Genomic DNA, 22,874 nt, shown 5'->3' on the forward strand with positions numbered 1-22,874 from the left:
GGATCTCTGTGAGTTCGAGGCCAGCCTGGTCTCCAGAGCAAGTGCTAGGATAGGCGCCAAAGCTACACAGAGAAACCCTGTCTCAAAAAAACAAAAACAAAAACAAAATGGCAAAAAACAGGTCTCTCTGGCTGGAACTGACTAATTAGGCTAGGCTGGCTGGGCAGTGAACCCCAAGTTTCTGCCTATCTGTGTCTCCCCATTTTGAGGTTACAAGCTCATTACTCTGCCTAACTATTAAAAAAAAAAATTGAATCCTGGAGATCAGAATTCAGGTCCTCAAACTTGCATAGAAAACACTTTACCCACTGAGCTCTCTCCAGGCTTGAGCCTGGGATTTTCAGCTGAGCAAATGAACCCAAGTAGACCAGGCCCACAAGCCAGGGTAGTCCTCTAGAAATACTGCAAGAAAGAGCCCAGAAGAGGGAAGAAGAACCTGAGCTCTGCTACAAAAGATCAAACCCCAGTCTGTTCAGCACTGTCTGCTAAGAGGCATTGTCAGCAAACTGGGACCCAGAAGTGCTGGACAAGAAATAGGCTTCCATGGAAGAAAAAGGGTATCTTCCAGACCAGCAGACACTCGAGAACAAAGAATGCTTTATCCCATGAGTCACTGAGCAGAAGCAAGGCCCTCTACCCTCATCAGAATCCCTTGAATACCAGGAAGCCAGATGATAATCTCAGGTGAGTACCAGAGGGTTCCTTTGGTTGGAGTAATTTACACTAATGTGCTCTGAGCTGATAGCTTCCCATGGGTGGAACACTGTTAGTCTAATGAGTCAACTCTTTCTAGAGAACGAGGAGCTGCTACCTTGATCCATCAGAGATCACTGCAGAGTGACTTCTCCACCCATGAGCTCAAGCACCATGTCTGGCTCCCTGTCTGCTGAGAAGGAAGGACAGACAGGGTTTCTGCTCACTTTCCTTCCACATCATCTTCTGCCCAGATTTTTTTTGTTTGGTTTTCCTTCCTTTGCTCAAATGCTCTTATTTTCTGAGCTTACTTCATATCTCATGATATAAGAGAGACTTGTTTTTAAGTTTTTAAGTCTGCATAGGTCAGCCTGGGGTTCTCTGGGCTGAGCCAATGGCCTGACTGAGCATAGCTCTGTTCTTCTCCCTAAATAGAACAAAAGAAATTAACTTTCTCTGCCAAGGGTGCCTCGATGACTTCGCTCAGGCTGGAGAAAAGAGAGAACCACCACAGAGTCCTCTCTCCAGAAACTATGTCTCACACCAGCTTCCTGTTGCCCCCTGAACGGGGCACAGTTTGAACGAGAACTGTTCTGCACAGGCAGTGTGTCTGAACACAGTCCCTAGCAGGCGGTGCTGCATGGGGAAGCATGGCCTGGAGAGGCAGGTTACTGGAGGCTGGCCTTCAAGGGTCATACCCCAGCAGCTCAAGCTCTCTACTCCCTGTGGGTGCCAGGTGGGAAATGACTGCTGCATGTTCTCACTGCCACGGACTGACCCATTGCAGCTGCTGTGATGGACTGCACGGTCACGGTGGTGTGAAGTCCCTGCCATCCCCTCCTTTCCCAAAGGACACGACTACTGATTTTTCTAAACTTTGGAAAACAGAGTTGACATTGTGTATGTGTGTGTGGTGGTACTAATTATTTTGCATGCCCAATCTCCTTTATCTTCCTCTCAGCACCACCACCTCCATTTATGGAGGCATCTGTGGTACTGCGGAAAAGAAGTCTGGCCAGGAACAAGTAAGCAACTTGTTCTAAATCACGCAGCAGGGCAAGGGCACATTGAGTTCTCCCTGGTTCCAGTGCCACCCACACTCTCACTGTTCTACCACACAGGCTCTGTTCTCTAGTAATATGGATTGTTGACAGGGTCTAAAGTCACCTAGGACGCAAACACCTGGACAGGAAGTGAGGGAGTTTTCAGACTGAGCTGACTAAGGTGGGAGGAAGACCCATACCGATTATGGGCGGCCCCACCCCATGGGCTGGGGGCCTGGATGGCATTGAAAGGACAAAGTGTTTACCTCTCTGCTTCCTGATCTTTGGTGGATTGTGAGCAACAGGGGCCATGGCAAACCCTTGCTTCAGGGAGTTGCTTTTTATCAGCTGTTTGTCACAGGAAGGACAGAAGGAACCAACACTCCAGTACCAGACAAGGGGCAGACAGGGCCCTGTGTTTACTAGGTGCCTGCTCTGGGCTCACTTGTAACAGCACTTTGGTACCTTTAATCCTTCATGATTATTCTCATCACCTTCTTGGGGAAACTGAGGCTCAGAGACATTGAAGTAAAGTGCTCTAGTTACAGGTACTCCCATGGACAGAAAACAGAAGAATGAAATTTGGACTCAGGTCTAAAAAACAAGACAACCCGCATCCTCCCACCTCCCACTCTGTAATTTTGATGAACAAGAAAGGGAAAGACAGAGGGACATCCCAGCCTTGGACTCTGAAACTGAAATCAGGGATCAAAGAACTAAGCCACTGGTGTATACCGTTGTATAAATTACTTCATTCGAGCTTATGTCAAAACAGTGGATAAGTTTCCCTTTCAACTAAAGGAGAAGCATCCTGGTCAGGGCAGGGAGGGAAAATTCTGAAATTTGAACACAGACCTCACAACTGTCACATCAGTGTCCTGCCCAGGCCCACTTCCTACCACCCCGTACTTTCCCATCAGGCCTTCAGTCTCTGCCCCTGACATCAGCAGCACAACTCTGGGAATCCCCCTTCCCTGTGGTCCTCTAGGCTCAACTATTTCCAAGTTTCTCTGATAAAAATAAATCATCTTAGATGGCCTTGCCAAAGAACACACCCACGTCCCAGGCTCCAGGCTCCAGGATCTGAAGCTGACAGGCTCAAGTGGCTCCAGAAACATTGCCTATCTCTGCTTGGTGACCCTGGAACTCTGGGTGACAATGCTGTCCCCATCTTAGCCCCTGCCCTGGTTCTGAGGAACTTGTTCCCAGCTTCCCATTCCTGGAAGCCTCTGGCTTAACCAGATGGAACTGGGTTGTCATGACCTACAGCTATGTTCACTCCCTCCGTGTGTATGACCTGCACAGTCTCATGGGGACCACTCTGAGAAAAATCCTGTGCTTGATGGAAGATTCTAAAATTTCTTAATGACTTCTCACCATGGAACTGTACATTCTAATTTGCATAATTTTAACTATGGGATAGTCCTGCCTCTCCAAGTTGAACACCATTAAAAGCTTATTACAGACTGTTGTCAGCCTCAACAAGGAGCCAAACTGGCTGTATACTCACAGTTCCTCCTAAATCCCACCCTAATGCAAGCTGACTGTGTCCTCTGGTATTGTTGTTCAACTCCTACAAATCCTGCAAAGCCCAATTAGACAGTACCCATTTTGAATATGATCTGGACTCAAGATATTCATCCCCTATAGCCCTCATTAGATGAATGGCACAGGGGTCAGACAGTCAGACAGCCGGAGTTCAAATATCCGCTCAACCAGTCACCTAAATGGCCCCTGGTAAGTCACTTCAACTCCTGTGCCTTTGCTTCCTTACCTATAAAATGGGTATAAGCTAGGCATTCCATATGGCCACTGGGAGGGTTAAACAAGAGAACACAGCACTCAGAATGATGACTGGCACACAATCATAGCTGCTGTTCCTCCCACAGCCACTCCTTCCCTTGCACTTATGTGCTCTGTCTGTTCCATGATCTCTATCATTGGCCCTTGTGCTAACCCTAAAACCCCACCACATTTCTCTCTGTTTAGGTGTAGAGTGGGCAAGCCACTTCTGCACAGGCTTGGATAGCAATCGTTTCAGGTTTTGTGGGCATCCTGGTTGGTTTCTGTCAACTCGACACAAACCTAGACATATCTGGGAAGAGGGACTCTTAATTGAGAAAAATGTCTCCTTAATGTTTGCCTTAGTGGTAACTAATGTGGGAAGGCCCAGCCCATTGTGGGTGGTACCATGCTGTGTCCTGGGTTATAAGAAAGTAGGCTGAGCAAGCCATAAGGTGTGATAGTCAATGGTCTCTGCCTGTGTCAGATGTCTTTGCCCTATCTTGGGATCCTGTCCTGACATCTTTCAGTGAATGGACTATGATGTGGACTGTGCTATAAGCTAAAGAGTCCCCACCTCCCCCATGTTAATGTAGTGGGCCTTGGAGCCTCATTGTACCTACTTGGCCACTTCACTGTGGAAGCAGCTGTGTGAAGAAATGGATTGCAGATGTGTTTTGATAAAACTCTATTTACAAAATACAAAATGTCTATTGATTTTACAGTGTGAGCATCCAATTTTCTCATCCCTCAGACAGAGGTCCTCAGTCCTGACACTTTCCTCTCTCCTTAGTGTCTCTCTCTCTCTCTCTCTCTCTCTCTCTCTCTCTCTCTCTCTCTCTCACACACACACACACACACACACACACACATACACACACACCCCACACTTACACAAATGTTCAAAAATAAAAGAAGTGAAGAATCTCCCACACCCTCCAACTTACCATGACATTCTGCCCAAGCACCTGGGGCTGAATGGTCATGAACCAAACCCTCTGAAACCATGAGCACAACATGAATAAATCTTTCCTGTTTCCAGTTGGTTATGCTAGAGGTTGTGTCTCATTGTTGGTAAAGTAGCTAATCCACAGGCTGGTGAGCTAGCTCAGCAGGTAAAGGCACCTGCTATCAATACTGATGTCTTACATTTGATCCCCAGGACCCACAAGGCTGCCAAGGAACAACTCCTGCAAGTTGTCCTCTGACTTCTTCATGGACCATGACACTTGTCCAACCCCCAACATATGCACAATAAATAAATCAACTGTAATTAAAAATAGAATGACACCAGGCATCCTTAACTATTGGTTTCCATCATGTGTGCTCTATGACAGGGGCAGGTCTGGGCAATTCAACTGTGAACACATCAAAGATCCCACCGTGGTGATCTTTGTCTTCGTAGACAACAAATGAAGAACAGCCTCACTTACGTGCACAGAATGGACTGGTCTTCACGATCTGCAAAAAAAGAGAGAAAACAGTGTGAATTAGATAGAGTCCTGAAACTAAGGGTCTGGACTTGGCTGAAGCTCCCACATGCAGGCCACACTTGAGGTGGCCAGGGGCCAGCGGCACTGGATGCCCAGGACACAGGGGCCAAAGTGAATCCATGAGGACAACCACAGTCCCTGAGGTGGCCCTTGAAAGAAGCTTGAGCCTGATGCACCTATGAGGCCACAGACCCCCCAGATGTATAAGCTCTGTGGGGCCCAGAGCCTCCCCTGCCCTGATTAGGTTATAGGCTTAGTTCAGGCTGACTAAGTACCCTTGCGGCCATAGGTCTCTTTGCTCTGAGGCCTGGGGAAAGTGTTTTAGCTTGCTGTGTCAGCTACCTCAGCTGGGACATGTTCTGGTAGAGAGCTCTGAGTTGTAAATACCAGCACTTATCTCTCTCCTTGTGGGGTGTGAGGCAATTCAGGTTCCTGACATCCTAGAAAGCTATGCTAGCTAGTTTTATGTCAACTTGACACATGCTAAAGTCATCTGAAAGGAGGGAAGATCAACTGAGGAAATGCCTTCATTAATCCAACTGTAGGGCATTTTCTTAATTAGTGATTGAGGTGGGAGAGCCCAGCCCATAGTGGGTGGTACCATCCCTGGCCCTGGATTCTATTGGAAAGAAGGCTGAGTAAGATACGAGGCACAAGCCAGTAAACAGCTTCCTTCCATGGCCTCTGCATCAGTTCCTTCCTCCAGGGTCCTGCCCTGATTTCCTTCAGTGATGTGGAAGTGTAAACAAATACTTTCCTCCCCACATTGTTTTGGTCATGATGTTTCATCACAGCATTAGCAGCCCTAATAAGACAGAAGCTTGGGGCAGGTTCTTCTGTGCCCAGGGAAGGGTTAAAACTGCACCCAGAGCTGGGCTGACTGATCATCTAACTTAGAGTCCCCACTTGGTTAGGACTAGGGTAGTACAGAGGCCGCCTTTGCTTCCCTCTGGGCCCTTGATTTCTGTCCTTTTGTCTCCTCCCACCCATGCCAGTGTTCACGTGTGTCTAAAAGCTTTTACATAGGCTCTGCTCTCTGGAAGGTGACATGTCAGTGCCCAGTGTTTAAGGCCAGAGACACCCCATCCTCTGACACAGAGGACATCATGAGATCAAAAATCAAGTAGGCATCGTTGACAGCTTCTACTCACAAAGTGTCCCAGAAGGCCAGCCAAGGCATGGATGTCCCTACCTATGAGGGACATGGGAACAGCAAACAACACTCTAACCAGCAGCCAAGAGAAGAGACACCAGAGTGCCTCACCTGATGGGCAATGCTAGAGGCAGCGTCTCTCACATCTATTCCTTGCACTGTGGGCCTCAGCCTTACTTTACCCGACAACACCTGCTCTTCAGGACGCTGTACCTCCAATTCTAGCAAGATGACTGAGTACTGTCTTAAATGGATCAGAGGATAGATGGACAGACAGATGGACAGATCAAAGGACAGATGGGAGGATGGATAGATAGATAATGGGAACAGGAAATCAGGAATTCAAGCCATCCTTAGCTACACAGTGAGTACCAGGCCAGGCAGGGCTACATAGTGAGAAATATCTTAGAAAAGAAAAGAGGGAAGAAGAGAGGGAGGGAAGGAGAGAGAGAGAGAGAAAAGAAAGATAGGGAGGAAAAGGAAAGGGAAGGGAAGGGAAGGGAAGGGAAGGAAGGAAGGAAGGAAGGAAGGAAGGAAGGAAGGAAGGAGAAAGAAACCCAATAAACACTGACTGGGGTGAGTACTGGAGGAACCAGTGCCCTGTGACTAGAACCCAGAAAGCAAGAATGTCTCTGTAGCCCGATAACTTGACAGGGTCTCAGGTAGCCCAGGTTATCATCAATTTCACTATGCAGCCTAGGATGACTGAATGTCTGGTCCATTGTCTCTACCTCCTCAATTATGTAATTCCAGGTCTCCAGCACTCACCATTTATGTATCACTGGGTATGGGGGCCTCGTGTACCTTAGGCAGGAACTTTGCTCTCTGAGCTGTGTCCCCAGCCAGCCCTGACCTCCATTATTTTAAGGAAGGACTCGAACACTGGCAGACCATGGTTCCTCCTTTTCCATCTAACCTGGGGAGGGAGCCAGACTTTCTCAGCAACCTGGCAAGAGCTACTCCATGAGCAGGAGAGATTTATAGGGTCAGAGACTCCTAGGACTCCTGGGAGGAGGGGCAGGCTTCGTGCTTCGAGCCACTGGCAGCTCTCTAGCCCAGGATGTTCCCACAGGAAACACAAGCGTGGGAAGCACAGCTCTGGGCAAAAGAAGTGCCCCTTTGGGTCAACCGTTGAACTGACCCCGGGGAGCTTGCCTGAACTTTCCATGGTTGGGGCTTTTCGTTTCCTCCCTGAGCCCGGTCTTTGAGAGAATCAGGGAGTTGATGGTGAGATAGCTCAGTGTGTAAAGGTGCCTCTGGCCAAACCCGAAGGAAAGAAATGACTCCTACACATTGTCCTTTGACCCCCACACATGTGCACACATGCCTCTGCATACACACACAAAATCAACAAATGTAATTCATCAATTTTTAGAAGGGAGAACAAGGCCTTCTACCCTTCCACACACCCTTGTCCACTCAGTCCTGGTTTTCATGGCTGTGAAATTCACAGGACATGAGCCAGCTCAAAACAAGTAACTTTTGGTATACAACACCACATGAGTGCCACATCTATCTAGGTCCAGAACACTCTGTCTCTACCAAATAAAAGCTTATACCCGTCAGGCCATCACCATGCATCAGCCATTCCCACTCACCCTTGGCAACCCACATGTTCAGTTTGCATCTGTGTTCACATGTCCACCCGCTCTGGGTACTTCACACAGGTAGAAACATAGAGTACCTCCTTTCATGCCTGGCTTCTTACATGTTTGGGAAAGCTATCAGATCTGTACTATACATTACTACTTTATCTGTTCACAGCCAAGTAATACTCCATTGCATAACAGACCACATTTTATTCATCCATGGATAGAAATCTGGGTTGTTTCTACCTTTGGGCTACTGTGAATAGTACTGCTGTAGACTTTCACATGCAAGATTTTATTTGAGTACTTGTTTCCAGTTTTTGAAATATTACCTGAGAGTCAGCACCTCCATGATACAATCTCTGCCTCCACACCTCTCTGTGGCTCGGACAGGGTTCTATCTACTGTCCACCTCACCTGCGGGGCTTTCCCTGGACAGTGATCCAAGTTTCACACTGTGCAACTGTAGAGGGGTTGTTGATTTGTGTGCTCATGAAAACAACTGGCCCGCACAATGAGAAGAAGCATCTTGAGCCAGAGGTATCTTTTCCTAACTCTGCAAAGGTTTCATGTTCTCTCTGGATCCCTGTGACCAAAGATTCTCTCTATTGTAGCAACTAAGTCCCCATGATCATATTTAACCTGTTGTCTTTTCAGTATATTTTGGGAAAACATATATGACATATGGTATTGTTCTTGTTTTCTTTTCCAAGTTGGTAAAAAAAAATGAAAATAAACAAAGGACTGCTTAGCATTATATCCACAGTCACCTCAAAGAGGAAGGAAAGAAAATATCCATCATCTGATGAATGGATTTAAAATTGTGGTATGTCCATTCAATAGGATATTAGTCAGCCATGAAAAGGAAAAGTGCTGATACCTGCTACAACAGTTATGACTCTTGAAAAGACTATACCAAGTAAGAAAAGCTGGTCCCAGAAGGTGACTAATCAAAGGTTTCCATTGACCTTACTTGTCCATAATAGGCAAACTTGACTGCTTGCCTGGGGCTGAGTGAGAATGTGGAGCAACCTCAATGAGTACAAGATTTGGGGAGGGAGGGATAACAAATTTTAATTAAGTTACTTTGACAGCTCTGTATCCTGTAAACAACTCACTAATGACCTGAATATTTATTTATCTATTTTGATTTTTCAAGACAGGGTTTCTCTGTGTGTGTTCCTGGCTTTCTTGGAACTTGCTCCATAGACCAAGCTGGCCTCAAACACACATAGATCCACCTGCCTCTGCCTCTGCCTCTGCCTCTGCCTCTGCCTCTGCCTCTGCCTCTGCCTCTGCCTCTGCCTCTGCCTCTGCCTCTGCCTCTGCCTCTGCCTCTGGAGTACTGAGATTAAAGGTGTGCACCACCACTGCCTGGTATGACTTGCATATTTAAAATTGATTTATTTATACTAGATAGTTCTAAGCTTTTAAAAAATACAATTTTGTACTCCCTCCTTTTCTGTTTGTTGTTTTTGAGATAGTTATGTAGCCCAAGCTGACTTCAAACTCACAACCTTCCTGCTTTTACTTCCGGGAGCTGGGATTTCAGGCGCTGCCGCCACACTTGGCTTATACCACTATGTCTAAGCTATGCTGTACACCAGGCCCTGGAAACACAAGCCAACAAGAGCCACTGTTTCTTGATCTACATAGCTAATGGAGGAGTATGGGAGTTGTGGTGGTTTGAATGAAAATGGCTCCCATAGGCTCATATATTTGAATGTTTAGTTCCTACTTAGTAGAACTATTTGGGAAGGATTAGGAGGTGTGGCCTTTTTGAGTGGGTGTGGCCTGATTGGAGGTGGTGTAGTCTTATCTTGTATCTGGATGGGGAGGGATCTGAGGTTTCTAAAGTCCATGCCAGGGCGAGTGTCTCTCTCTGCCTGCAGATCAGGATGTAAAGCTCTCAGCACCAGGCCTGTCTGCTTCCCAACATGATGATTATGGACTAACCCTCTGAAACTGTAAGCAAGGCCAAGTCCAATGATTTGTTTTTTTATAAGAGTTGGTACAGTCTGAACACTGACTAAGACAGGAGTCAAATGAGCAAAGAAATGTCTGATGGCTATAGCCACACTTATAACCAGGACATGCAGCAGCTCAGATCCCAGGATGCCTCTGTGGCAGCCTTCCAGGCCGTGTTTGTAACTGAACTATGTCAGAGATGTGTAGGAGTGCAGAAGGTGTGTGTGTGTGTGTAGGGGGGTGGGACCAAATGGGTGGGGCAGAGCATTCCTGGACTGACCAAAGCAGCTCAAAGGCAGGAAGAATATAGCCTTGGGAACCCGTGGGCAATGACAGGGTTAACTGTGACTCAGCTTCTAGCTGAGGGCTTGGGGTCCTAAGCCCTAACCCCCATCACCAATCTGCCCTGTCTACCCTTCCTACCTAGCCTCGGGGCTTGCCTTTGGAAGTCTGAGTCTTGGGATATGCCTGGGAGGAGTGGGATAAAGGTCCTGTAATCGCCCCCACTGAGGCATAGCAGGTCAGGACTCCCTGGAGGTGCCCAGCATCCCAAAGTCTCACAGACTGGCTATTTCAGTTGATCCCCAGCTGGAGTTCTTGTTGACTGGCTACTGAGACTGAGGCAATGCAGGCTGCCCATAAAAGGAGAAAGCCAGGAGGAGCTGGAAAAGCATCCCAGGCTCTGCACCTCTTGTACCAGCCTGCTGTAGATATGGCAGAGGGAGGGGACCCAAGGACAAAGAAAGTGACTCCCTACTTCATATCTCCCAAGAGGTTGGCTTCCAGAAGGTTCTGTACACTCTGGGAGGCTTGTGCAAACTTGTCAATCCTGAGATTCCTCTGACACCAGGGCAGCGGACAGCTAAGGTTCAGACATGGCTCAGAGTGTTCCTCATGTCACTTGGAGCAGACAACAAAGACACCAAGACACAGATGGATTCTACCCCAGCTCTGCAGCCCTGATTTTACCCTAGGTCCCTGTGGACCTGGCCCTCCCCTCTTCCACATTCTCTCTGGCAGATTCAGGTAGATTATATAGGTTTGCACCAGGTCCACGGAGGCATTTTATAACCCTTAGAACTGGACCATTGAGGGACACCAGGGACAGGGGACTCTGGTGGCCTTGTGGGGCTCAGTTCTTTCATATCCCCTCTTTTGCCTCCAGTCATGGGAGCCTCTCCCATCTCAAGCTCATGGTCACCTCCCAAAAGATATCCACTGTTTCCTAGATTAGGAGACAGGCCCCAGGGTAGCATCCTTCAGCTCCTGAACCTCCCTTCCCTGTACTGTGGGACTACTTGATTGATGCCCCTAAAATAGACGTGTGTGTGTGTGTGTGTGTGTGTGTGTGTGTGTGTGTGTGTGTGTGTGTGTCAGGGCTATGGCACACAGTAGGCCTTCAGTCAACCCTGGTGAGACAATCAGCTGGGAAACCACATACTTTTCATGCTCCCTGGGTGAGGAACATGTTGCCACATACCAGTATGGGCACCTCAAAGCTACTGGGCAAGCCTGCTTCTCCAACTCAGTCTTTACTATTTAGTCATAATTTTAAGAGTCTTAACTGCCTCCTGTCCTTATAAGAACCTACAGACACCAAAGATTGTGGATACTCACATCCCACTTACATGGGGAAACCTGGTCACTAAGTCTACCCTCACAAATGGGACATATGTCCACACCCAAGAGACCCCAAAGAGTGAAGCAGTTCCTTCAGTCACATGAGGCTGTGGCTAGAAGGTGCCACCTGAGAGAGAGAGAGAGAGAGAGAGAGAGAGAGAGACAAAGAGAGAGAGAGAGTTCCTTACCAGAATCTGATCTTGCTGGCTCCCTGGTGCTGTACTTCCCAGTCTCCAGTGAGCAGTGCCTTCTTGTCAACTCTAACTCACCCAGGAGACCAACCTGAGCTACATATCACATTCAGTGTCAACCTGGATTACAGCGAGCTCTTGTCTCAATAGAGCAAAGATGGGCCCAGGTGGGGATGGAGGTGGGGAACAGAACTGGGGACGGAGGTGGGGATGGAGTAAATCAACAATATGTAGTGATTTGTTTATAGAAGCAGCTAGATTGGTGAGGAGCAACTGTACCTAGAGACTCCGTCACCCAGAGGCACTGTACCCCATCTCACTAGCCAGCCCAGCCCAGGCAGAACTGAGCATAGCCATAAACCTTCCTGGAAGCAGAGACATGACTGTGTCCCATCTTAGAGATAAGTTTGTACAGCGCTGACTTTGAGTCAAACAGCCTGACACTAGATGCTCCCCATCCCAAGCACAGCTGTGCTGCACAGCTGTTTCTTCATGGGGAAAACAGATCTAAAGCAGACTTTTCAGGAGTATAAAATGCTATTCTGTGAGACTAGACTGAGAAAGGCTTAAAACTACCCATGACATAGCTCAGAGCTGTGAGTACTGTGTTGACTGTCATTACCACAGTTGTGTGTGCTTACATGTACACACATGTGAGTACATGTGGTGGCCAGAGTTCAACCTCAGGTGCTGTCTCTCTCACAAACCCTCACAGGGAGCTCACTGATCAGGCTACACCTGAATCCTCCAGCTTGCACTTCTCAGTTCTGGTGTTATCAAGTGCAGAGACTGCTACCAGCCCTCCAGGCCCAGATTCGGTAGTGTCTGTTCTTTTCTCCCCTCATCTGCAGACCAGCCTGTGGGGATCAGGTAGACATGGGCCAGTTCCCCTAAGGCATACCAACCATAGAACAGAGAGACCTGCTTCCGGCCCACTGCTCGTAATTAGCTTAGGCTTGGAGAGGGCTAAGCTGAGAGCCCTAACTGTTTTCTTTTTCATTGACAGAGTCCTCTTGGTGCTGATGAGGTGAGAACAAAGCCCACTCCACACCTCCTAAGGCCTCCGCTTATCAGGTTAGAGTAAAATCTTATCTGCCTTTCACACCTCCCTACTTTGCCCCAGGGACCCTTGGTGATGACCCACAGGTCCTGTCAGAAGGCTTAGTATACCCTACTCACACTCCACCTGTGACTTGCTGAGTCCAATTATGGGCTCCCAAGTGCTCAGCCTTCAACACCCAGATAAGAAGAAAGACCCACAGGGGACAAAAGGCCTTTCCTGGGCTGGGCACCAAGCTCAGCTCAGTCCCACTGTTGGATCAGGCAAACTCTAGGGGTTCTAAGTGTCACAGGTATCAAGTTCAAAACAGTCTGACCCTAGCTAACCTTTGGAAAGTTCTTCACTTCTCTAAATCTCAATTTCCATCTCTAAAAGGGGATTGACAATAGTGCCTGACCTAGTTGGATGACCAACAAGCCATGCGTGTATATTCAGGGGACATCTGTACACACACACACACACACACACACACACACACACACACACACACACCACGAGGGAAAATTTGCTGTTTTCTTAAGACCAACAAGGAACATGTCACTTTAAATTTTAGTTTTGTTTTTATTTAGGGTAAAATTATGGCAAATGTACCATTTATATTTCAGAACTGAGTTTTAAAGCTCCTAAGTGAGTCCTGTCTGCCTGACCCCCCCACCACCCCCGCTTTTGATAAAGCATTGAGAACACTCCTTGCATATAAAAAGCAGGAAAGAACCATTCCCATGTACCCAGGATGTAGCTCAGTGGCAGAGTGCTGGGCTAGCACCCAGGTTTGAAGCCCAGCACTGGAAGGGAAAAAAGAGAAGCCCACAGCAACAACAAATGTTGGAATCCAGACCTGACAGCTGCCTAGGTCACAACATAGCCACCCTACTGAAGGAACTGTATGATTCTCTAGCTAATAGAGTTCAGATCCCTGGATTTCTCACTTGGGGGATGTTTGTAATGTCAAGACATACCAAAGGACATGGTAACCACACATTACCTTCCTTACCCAATTCCCTGTTCATATTGTAAAATCTCCCCACTCAACTTTTCCAGAGAAGTTAGGAAGGTACACCTTCACAACCCCTGCCATGCTGTCTGTCTCTAGTTAGGAAGGTACACCTTCAGAAACCCTGCCATGCCGTCTGTCTCTAGTGCTGAGGTTTAACTTTCCTCAGAGCCCTGTCATGTTGTTGTCTGTCCATGCATTAATATATCTTTAAATAAACTTTCTACTTCTAGAAATCCATTTCAGTGTCCCTCTTGAACTTCATACCCAAGACCTTAAAGAAAACAGCAAGATCTGGGTGGTGGTGGCACACACCTTTAATTCCGGCACTTTGGAGGCAGAGGCAGGCAGATCTCTGTGAGTTCATCCTTGTCTATAGAGTAAATTTCGAGACAACTAGAGCAACACAGAGAAGCAAAATAAGAAAAGAAAGAAAGAAAAACAAGAAATGAAATCTCCAGAACAATGGAAAACAGATTGACAGCAAATTCTACCACAGTGAGTTGAAAGAAGAAGAGTTTAAAGGATTAGAGTAAAAGAAATTAAGACTGATCACACAGAAAGGATCAATAACCTCACAATGAAATGGAAACCAGAGAGCAACAGAGAAATGCCTTAAGAATTCCAAGAGAAAAACGATGCTGTGTTTAAAATTTTATACCTATCTAAACTAGTCTTTATTTGAGCCATGTTGAGGCTTTTAGACATTCAAGGTCTCAAGCACACATGCATCTTATCTTGAGAAGCTGTAGGAGAAGGTGGTATTCAAATAGGAGAGTAAATCAAGAGAGAAGAATACATAGGAATGAGCACAAAAGGACTTCACTAAGGAAGGATAGAGGAGAACTGCAAGAAGACAATAGAGATCCCTGGCAACAGGTACCAGTCATGGACTGGTTGAAGGTAGGTGGGAAGATTCCAATAAAGACAATCAAAGACGAAATATCAGTGATCAACACATTTCTAGACATATGAAGAGGGGGCTAACACATTTTAGAAGAAGAATTTGGGGCAGAACTTAGAAAAATCAGACTGGGGTGGGGGAAAAGGTTAAGTGCTAATTCTAGGGAAAATAATAAGTCATAAAGGAAAAAGAAATCACGGGGCAGTGCAGAACTGAGCATTGAAGAACATTACAGAATCTTAGCAACACAAAGGCTATGTAGTCTCTATCTAATCCTAATAAGGTCAGGTCTGAAGGCTGAGTCCATTGAAATGAAGACAAGCTATACTGAAGTCCATGAGACAAGGCAAGAAGAGTGTTGGGATGATACAACAGGCACAGCTCTAAGGATGGACAAGTTACATTCTGACCTCTCACAGTCAAGAGCCAACAGGTAATGAAAAATGGGTGCAGTAGTGGCAATATAGCATTATTTAAAGACAGATGTAAATATTTGTGGAGAAGGGGCAAGGAGGACTAATGTCCTTCACCAGATTTGAGGAATTGTTTGATGCTAAATCATCAGCCTGTATGCTTTTAATGAAAACAGAAACTGATTTTTTAAAAGATAGTAAGAAATCCTTATATGCACAGACATAGAACATTCTAGTAAAATGTATACTAGACAAGGGTATATGTGATTCTTTGCAGGGAAAATAGTGGGGGAGAAATTCAACATGTGTGCTCTTACACATACAAACAAACAAAACCAACAAAAAAAAAATCCCATGAATGTCTAAAAAATTAGAATCCACAACTGTCTCTAAGGAGGTGAGCTAAGAGTCAAAGTCGGGTGGCCTCTGAACCTGAACATATTATACTTCCCCAAACAAACCAACAGGCACAGGGTAATTTAAAAAGGGAATGTGACCTCATTTGCATATATGCAAGATAAGCATTTTCGTGTGTGTGTATGCATGCTTGTTTGAAGATGGGCACAGACATGAGTGTTCATGAACATGTGAGTGGAAGCCTGAGGTTAATGCCAGGAATTCTCCATGCTCTTATCACCCTCCCACCTGATTCATTGAGGCTAGCTTCAGTGAATCAAACCTAGCTTCATTGATATGGCTAGTGTCGCTGAAGATCCATCATGGTTTCTACCTTCTGGGGTCAGAATTACAGGAGACCTGGCATGCCCCCTGGCATTCACATGAGTTTTAGGGATCTGGACTTTGGTCCTCTTGGCTGAAAAGCAAGCACTTTAACTGCCAAGCCATCTGTAAGCCATCTCTTTAGTGTCCCCTAAAATATATTTTTAATGTTTGTTCCATTTGTTCCTCTCTCAAAGAGCTTGGCTTCCTTTCAGGAAAGAATGTTAGGAACTGCAACATCTAGGCTCTCACCAGTCCCCAACATCTCTTCTAGACTTCCTCTGTTCATATCCTGTCCTGTCAGTAAACCACCCTTCTAGGTCCTCAGCCTCTCTAAAACAAACAAACAAACAAACAAAAACCTATCCACCCATTCTGCCCCTACTGGATTCTTTTTTTATTTCTTCTATTATTCAAAGAAAATATGTTTCATGGACCTCCCTAAACCCCAGAAAACAGTGATGAATAAGTCAGTGCCTCTTTCCCAGCTGAGGGACTGGCATGCAGACAAGGCCCTCCATTATATGGGAGGGAGGAGATTTGGAGTAAGAGAGAGATTAAAGCTAGTACTGGGACACACAGACAAACATCTCTGGGGCTCCCTGACCAGCCAACCTACCCTAATTGGTGAGTTCCAGGTCAGTGAGAGACCCTGTCTCAAAGGAGACATGGGTGGCACCTGAGGGATGTCACTCAAAGTTGTTGCAGCATGTACAACCCCCGTCTTCTTTCATGCTTTGGATACCTGGCGTGGACAGCATGGCGACCAGCACTGCTTGACAAAGGTCCAGCATTTTGACTTTGCAGATTCTGCAGCACCCTTTTTCTTTCATTTTCAATGATTCTCACTCATTGTTTTATGAGAGTTCCTTTATGCCTCTTCCTTTAGGAAATTTTGTGGGGGCTTTGAAGGATGAAAATGTACAATAAAATCGCAACCTCTTTAAACAAAACAATTCTTTGGGAAAAAATCCCCACCACCGTGAAACCAGATATCATGATGACTCTGCACACAGGAATTCCCATTGTCACCTCCTGACTCCACCAAGAGCAGAGAAGCCAAAGATTTACTAACAGGGCAGACCTGACCCCAAGGATGAAGAGCCTACAGTCCAGATCCAGAGCCTGAGGCCATTAAGGGCAAGAGTTCAGCTAGTAAGTACAGAGATCAGAATGTAGGGTATAACGGGAGAGGAGTAAGACACCAGGACCTTCCCTTATGGGAGCCTAAGAGGGGGACAGGCCCATACAGTAAGAGTAGGACACAAAGGGGCACAATTAAGGAACAGCTCAGTGCTCATTATGCCCCTTGTGGGTGAAAATTGATCTTAAATTGTAGTGGAGTAGGCCCGGTGTGGTAGCACACACCTTTAATCCCAGCACTCAAAAGGCAGAGGCAGGTGGATCTCTGTGAATAAGAGACAAGCCTGGTCTACAAAACAAGTTCCACGATAGCCAGAGATGCTACACAGAGAAACTGTCTCAAAAAACCAAACAAGCAAGCAACCCCCCCCCCCACACACACACAAAATGCCATGCCTAGATCTATAGCTGCCATCATGTGACCGTAAAGAAGCAACCAAGAAAATGGCAAAGAAGTCTGATTTGAGGCCGCTGAACCAAACAGCCCGGAAACCTACATCAGCCTGTAGCTTCCTATTATGTGATTCATACATTAATAAGGCTAAACTGCTCAGTTAGCTACTGAGTCACTTCTGAACAAAAGCATGCCCAATTATATGAACACCAGAGCTTTGTACAGTTCACCAAAGAGGTGTCTGAGCTGCTTTCCAAATATGCTTCCATGCAGGGAACCACAGACACAATAATACAACACAGACCAAATTCTAACTCAAAGACCTAGCTGGTGTTTTCCCACTTTGGGTAGCATCATCCAGACCCACCTTGCAGGGCTCCCCCTGCTGGTCTTTGGAGAAATGGCAGGCTCCTGGCTGGACAGATGAAGTTCCTATTACAATTGAGCTCTGGCATGCTGTTGGTAGCCTGGGGCACTTCTGCCTGGTAGCTCCATCTTCTAGGCACACTTGGATTCCTGCCCTCAGGGACTGCCTGCAGAGCTCTTGTCAATTCTCAACTCAGACCGGAGTCCCCTTGATTGTGCCGGTTCCACGTGGCCCTTACCTGGTTGTTACACCTGCTTGTGTTAACTGTGGTCTCTTAGCTACTAATCTGCACCAACACTCCCCATATTGTGTTCCTGTCCATGAATCACTCCTAATATCCTATATAAGAAAGGCTTAGGACTAGAGCGTTTAGATTCCAGATAGCTCTGGGTTTGAGAATATTTTCAGATTCATGAGGTAGCATTAAGATGGGAAACAAGTCTCACATATGTCTTCTAGATATTATCTGAATTTATAAAGATTTTGTTTCTTTAATGGAGGGGTGGGGGGAGTGGTGTCCACATGAGCACAGGTGCTCACAGAGACCAGAAGGGTGCTGAATCCCTTGGAGCTAGAATTCCCAGAATTTGTGAGCTGCCTAATCTGGGTGCTAGAAACCAAACTTAAGTTCTCCGGAAGAGTAGGATATGTTCTTAATAGCTGAGCCATCTCTCCAGCCTGTCTGAAGATCATTTCATTGTTGTGTGTGTTTGCTTGTTTGTAGGCAGGATCTCTCTGTGTAGTCCTGGGTGACCTGCAGCTCTTTCTATTGACCAGGCTGGCCTGGAAGTCACAGAGCTCTGCCTGCCTCTGCCTCCCCACTGTTGTAATGGTGATCCCACACACACCATTCATTATACCTGACCCATGTAGTGTTTCAAATAATTTTGCTCATAAACAAAACTTCATGGCCCAGAATTCTCACTTCCTAGGATTTGCAATAAAATGATATCAAATCTTGAAGCATTTTAGACTGTGGATTTTAGAATTAGGGATGTTTGGCCTGAAGTGCCTTATGCTTAGAAATGGTTTTTGTTGATCAAGTACCAGACTTGTTTTGATGTAAGATGTAAGAGCTCATTTAATTCTCGTGTCAGCCCTCTCTGTTTGGATGGGTGCATTGACTGACTGATTGACTTTGAGACAGGATCTCATTTTGTAGCCCTGGCTGACCTCAAATTCACTGGGTAGCCTAAGACAGTCTCAATCTAGCAATCATCCTGCTTCAGACTCCTAAGTGGTAGGATTGCAGGCTTAGGCCACCACACTGGTCAGGACTACTTGTTGATGTCTTTTTACAGAGAAAAGCAGAGGTACAGGACATTTATTGGCTTGTCCAAGGTCACACAGAAGTGACACCCCCATGCCAGGTGCCTGGGAGCACAGACAGTTCCGCCCTAGAATTCATGCTGTAACTGATACATTGTATTGAGGATTCTTGTTGTAACTAACTGATACGTTGTTTTGCCTCTTCTGAGGAGATCTGGGGATAGGGAGGGAGAAGTGCCTCTGGAAAATGCTAAGTAATAAGGCTAAACTGATGTTTTCAGAAATTAGAATAACAGTGACCTTAGGAGAGGTGTTGGCAGGGAAAAGTCATGAGGGAACTTCCTAGAATACTTTATTCACATCTTCATTGTGTTGGTAACTATTTTACTGTAGTCAGGTATACAAATTAACTTCAGGGGACTCTTAAATTAGCATTTCCCTATTCTTCTGCTATGTATCTGCCACTTTGCCCCAGCAGAAACACTCATTCAAAATAGTGTCAACTGGGTTGAGAATCCCAAACCCCAAAGCTCCCAAATCTGAAACTTTTTAGCCCAAATATGAAGTCACAAAGGAAAAATTCCACTCCACAAGGTGGTGCTTCATACACACAATTGTTTAAAATATTGTCAAAAATTACCTTGAAACTATATAGAAATGAAATATGAAAGAATAATGTTTTTAGATTTGAGTCCCAGCCCCACAAATTCTCATCATGCATATATGAAAATATTCCTAAACCTGGTGGGGGGGCGGGAAAGCTCCAAATCTACAATGACTCTGGTTCCAAATATTTCAGACGAAGGATTCACACCTGAACTTGGAATGTGTGTGCAAAGGCCTTTCATTGGCAGGCCAGCACAGCAAGTCTCACAGAGACATGGAGACTACTATGCCCTTTCACACACAAGGAAATTAAGGCTGGGGAGAAGACATCTGAACACAATTGCAGGTAGCAATCCAGGTCCATGCAGCTCATCTACAGCCTGTTTCCTTCTTCTTCCTCTGGTTGCTGGCTGGGCCAGCATCCTGGAACAGCCACAGGGATGACAGAAGCCAGAGAAGGCAGGCAATGCCCGTATTTGCTCAAGCCCTGGGTTCCCTGCCCCTCCTTGCTGCAGGCTAATGTTCTTTTTGCTTTTGCCCTTTTTTAGTCAAGGCACTGCCTGCCAAACTCCACATTCCTGATGGGGACTCAGGCAGGTGGGGGTGGGGACTGAGACTGAGCCCTGAGGTGGCTCTTGGGCCTGGCAAACTCACCTTGTAGCATGCTTCTGTAGGCCGTGTCGGCAATAGCATAGATATGAGGGGGCATTTCATGCCTCTTCTTGCCCTTGTACATGTCCACAATCTTCTCTGAGTAGATGGGTAGGTGCTTGTAGGGGTTGACAACCACACAGAAGAGGCCCGAGTAGGTCTGCAAAAGAAAACCAGGCTGAGTGCTGGACATTTGGAATGGGTGGGAGACCTCCTAAACCCACAATCAGCAGCCTCATGCCATGGTAGGGAAACTGAGGCTCCTCAGTAGCTCAGCAGGAACCTTGTGGTGAAGGAGACAAAAGCAAGATTCGGTTCCCAGGCCACCTGTGGCCGAGTCTTAACCAGTTCTGAGCTCCCAACCCACCACGAAGCCTCAGGAACTCAACTTGTATGTCTGTGTGTACATGTTCATGTATGGGGCACACAGGCACATGTGTGCAGGCATGTGGAGGCCACAAGTCAACATGGGGCATCTTCTCCAGTTCCCTCCTCTTTATTGTTTAAGATGGCATCTCTCACTGAACGTAGAACTCACCAATTGGACTAGGCTGACTGACAATAAGCTCCAAGGATCCCCCTGTCCCTGCCTCCCCAGCATCAGGGTGACAGGAGTGTGGCTCATTCCACCCAGCTCTTTTCCATGGGCACTGAGAACTCAACTCAGGTGCTCACCGCTTGAGCAGCAAGCACTTTACCAACCAAGCCATCTTCCCAGCTCTCCCAAATTTCATTTTTAATCATATTTTTATTTTTTATTTGGTTAAAAGATAGAATACTACTGAAAGAATGTCAATGGTGTTGGTGGCTCACACCTTTAATCCCAGCACTCAGGAGGCAGAGGCAGGCAGATCTCTGAGTTCAAGGCCAGCCTGATCTACAGAGTGAGTTCCAGGTCAGCCAGGTCTACACAAAACAAAACAAAGAATACTGATAACAATGTAGTTTTTGTTTTGGTTTGGTTTGATTTGCTTTTCCGAGACAGGGTTTCTTTGTAGCTTTGGAGGCTGTCCTGGAACTTGCTCAGTAGACCAGGTCAGCCTTGAACTCACAGAGATCTGCTTGTCTCTGCTTCCCCAGTGCTGGGATTAAAGACATGCGCCACCAGCACCCAGCTGACAATGTAGTTTTTAATTTATAATGAAAACAGCAATGAAATATGCAACCATAAAAGCCTAGGAGAAAGGAGTAATGTGTGAACAATAGGACTGTCCTAACCTTATATTAGTAGGGGGACAATGTGTTTGAATGGTGCTATTATTTATTGAATTCTTAGAAGTAATTTAATAATTTAGGAATGTAAATGATGACAAGTGAGATGGGCACATATCACAAACCGTGCCACTAAAATGCAGCACGGTGTTAACCCACAGCAGGGAGGAGGTGACACACTATAGAATGCTCAAAGGTGAGGGGAACAAAGGCTGGAGGCAGGGCAGTGGGTAGAGTGCTTGCCTAGAATGCACAAAGCCCTGGGTTTTATCCCCAGAACCACGTAAACCAAGTGTGGTGGTGCACTTCTGTAATCCCAGTACTCAAGAGCATCAGGGGTTCAAAGTCATCCTCAGCTACAAAGCAATTTTGAGGTCAACCTGGGCTACAAAAGATCCTGTCTTTAAAAATGAAAGGGTGGTGGGGAAATGACAAGGAATAAATGTGAGAAATAACAACAAAAATCAAAAAGCAAGATCATACCTACTGCTCCTCATAACTGCAAGACTGGCGAGGAGAGGAGAAGGACTACTGGGCTATAGTGGCCCCAATGGTCCAAGCTTTGTTACTCGGCAGTATCTGTCCCTACCCAAGAACTTCCAGGTCAGGAGAGAGTGGAGCAGTGACGGAGACTCACACCAATGAGGGGAATGGAAAACAGGAGAAGCCCTAAGGATTGCTGGGGTGACCATGGGAGCTCCTGGAGTCTTAAAGGACAGTGAGGGCAATACAGATCAGGAGAATGAAGGTTCAGGGGCAGAGAGGGAGGCAGCAAGCAGCATGTGGGCTGCCTGCGGGCAAGTAGGTCTAGCTGCAGCTGGAACAGTCAGAGGGAAGAGGCGTCTTTGGAGGCCAGTAGGGGCCAGGACAGCCTCCAGCTTGGTGGGAGATCTGCTGGTGTCTCCCAGCTCATTGTCTGACCTGTAAAGGCCAGCTGCAGTCACCCTTACACACCTGAGCTCCTGTCTGTCCTCCTCAGCCCCAACCTAAGGCTTGGCATGTAGCGGGTGCTAATTAAATACTTACTAATGACTGCCAAAGGTTATGTTGAAACCTCCCCAAGGGAAGAGGCAACTTGCCTTCACCTGTATGTCCTAGAGAGCTTGAACTGCACACAGTAGGTGTTGAGTGGATACCTTCTGTGCCTTAAATGTGGCCTGTTCCTTCCTATCCCTGACACACCCAGGCTCCCAAAGAGTAGTGCCAATCATTAATTAGCTCAGTGAAAACCAGCCAAGTTCTACCAGTTTCAGGTCTCAGTCCTGGCCCCTAGGTCCCTGGGGCAACACCCCTTTCAGAATGATGTCATTTATGTCTGGGGCACCACCACCATCTCCTACCCTAGTCTAAATCCCAGGTGCAGTTAAGAATACTGGGTACTGGGCTGGAGACACGGCTCAGAGGTTAAGAGCGCTGACTGCTCTTGTAGAGGTCCTGAGTTCAATTCCCAGCAACCACGTGGTGGCTCACAACCATCCATTATGAGATCTGGTGCCCTCTTCTGGTGTGCAGATATACATGGAAGCAGAATGTTGTATACATAATAAATAAATAAAAAAAGAAACTAAAGAAAAGAATACTGGGGACTTGAATTTTAACCCTCATCCTT

The 22,874-nt window shown here is 46.5% G+C and overlaps 1 protein-coding gene across 1 annotated transcript in view; it reads right to left on the reverse strand.

Moving 5' to 3' along the window:
- LOC100771006 (myosin-11) overlaps positions 1-22,874 on the reverse strand; it is an 80,250-nt gene that overhangs the window by 53,198 nt on the left and 4,178 nt on the right. Inside the window, exons 2-3 of the mRNA XM_035453412.1 lie at positions 20,057-20,213; positions 4,952-4,979 (exon numbers count right to left, since the gene is read on the reverse strand). Of these exons, the coding sequence (XP_035309303.1) occupies positions 4,952-4,979; positions 20,057-20,213 (185 nt within the window). The remainder of the gene's footprint in view (positions 1-4,951; positions 4,980-20,056; positions 20,214-22,874) is intronic.

This window comes from Cricetulus griseus, assembly GCF_003668045.3.
Source record: "Cricetulus griseus strain 17A/GY chromosome 1 unlocalized genomic scaffold, alternate assembly CriGri-PICRH-1.0 chr1_1, whole genome shotgun sequence".
Lineage (NCBI taxonomy): Eukaryota > Metazoa > Chordata > Mammalia > Rodentia > Cricetidae > Cricetulus > Cricetulus griseus.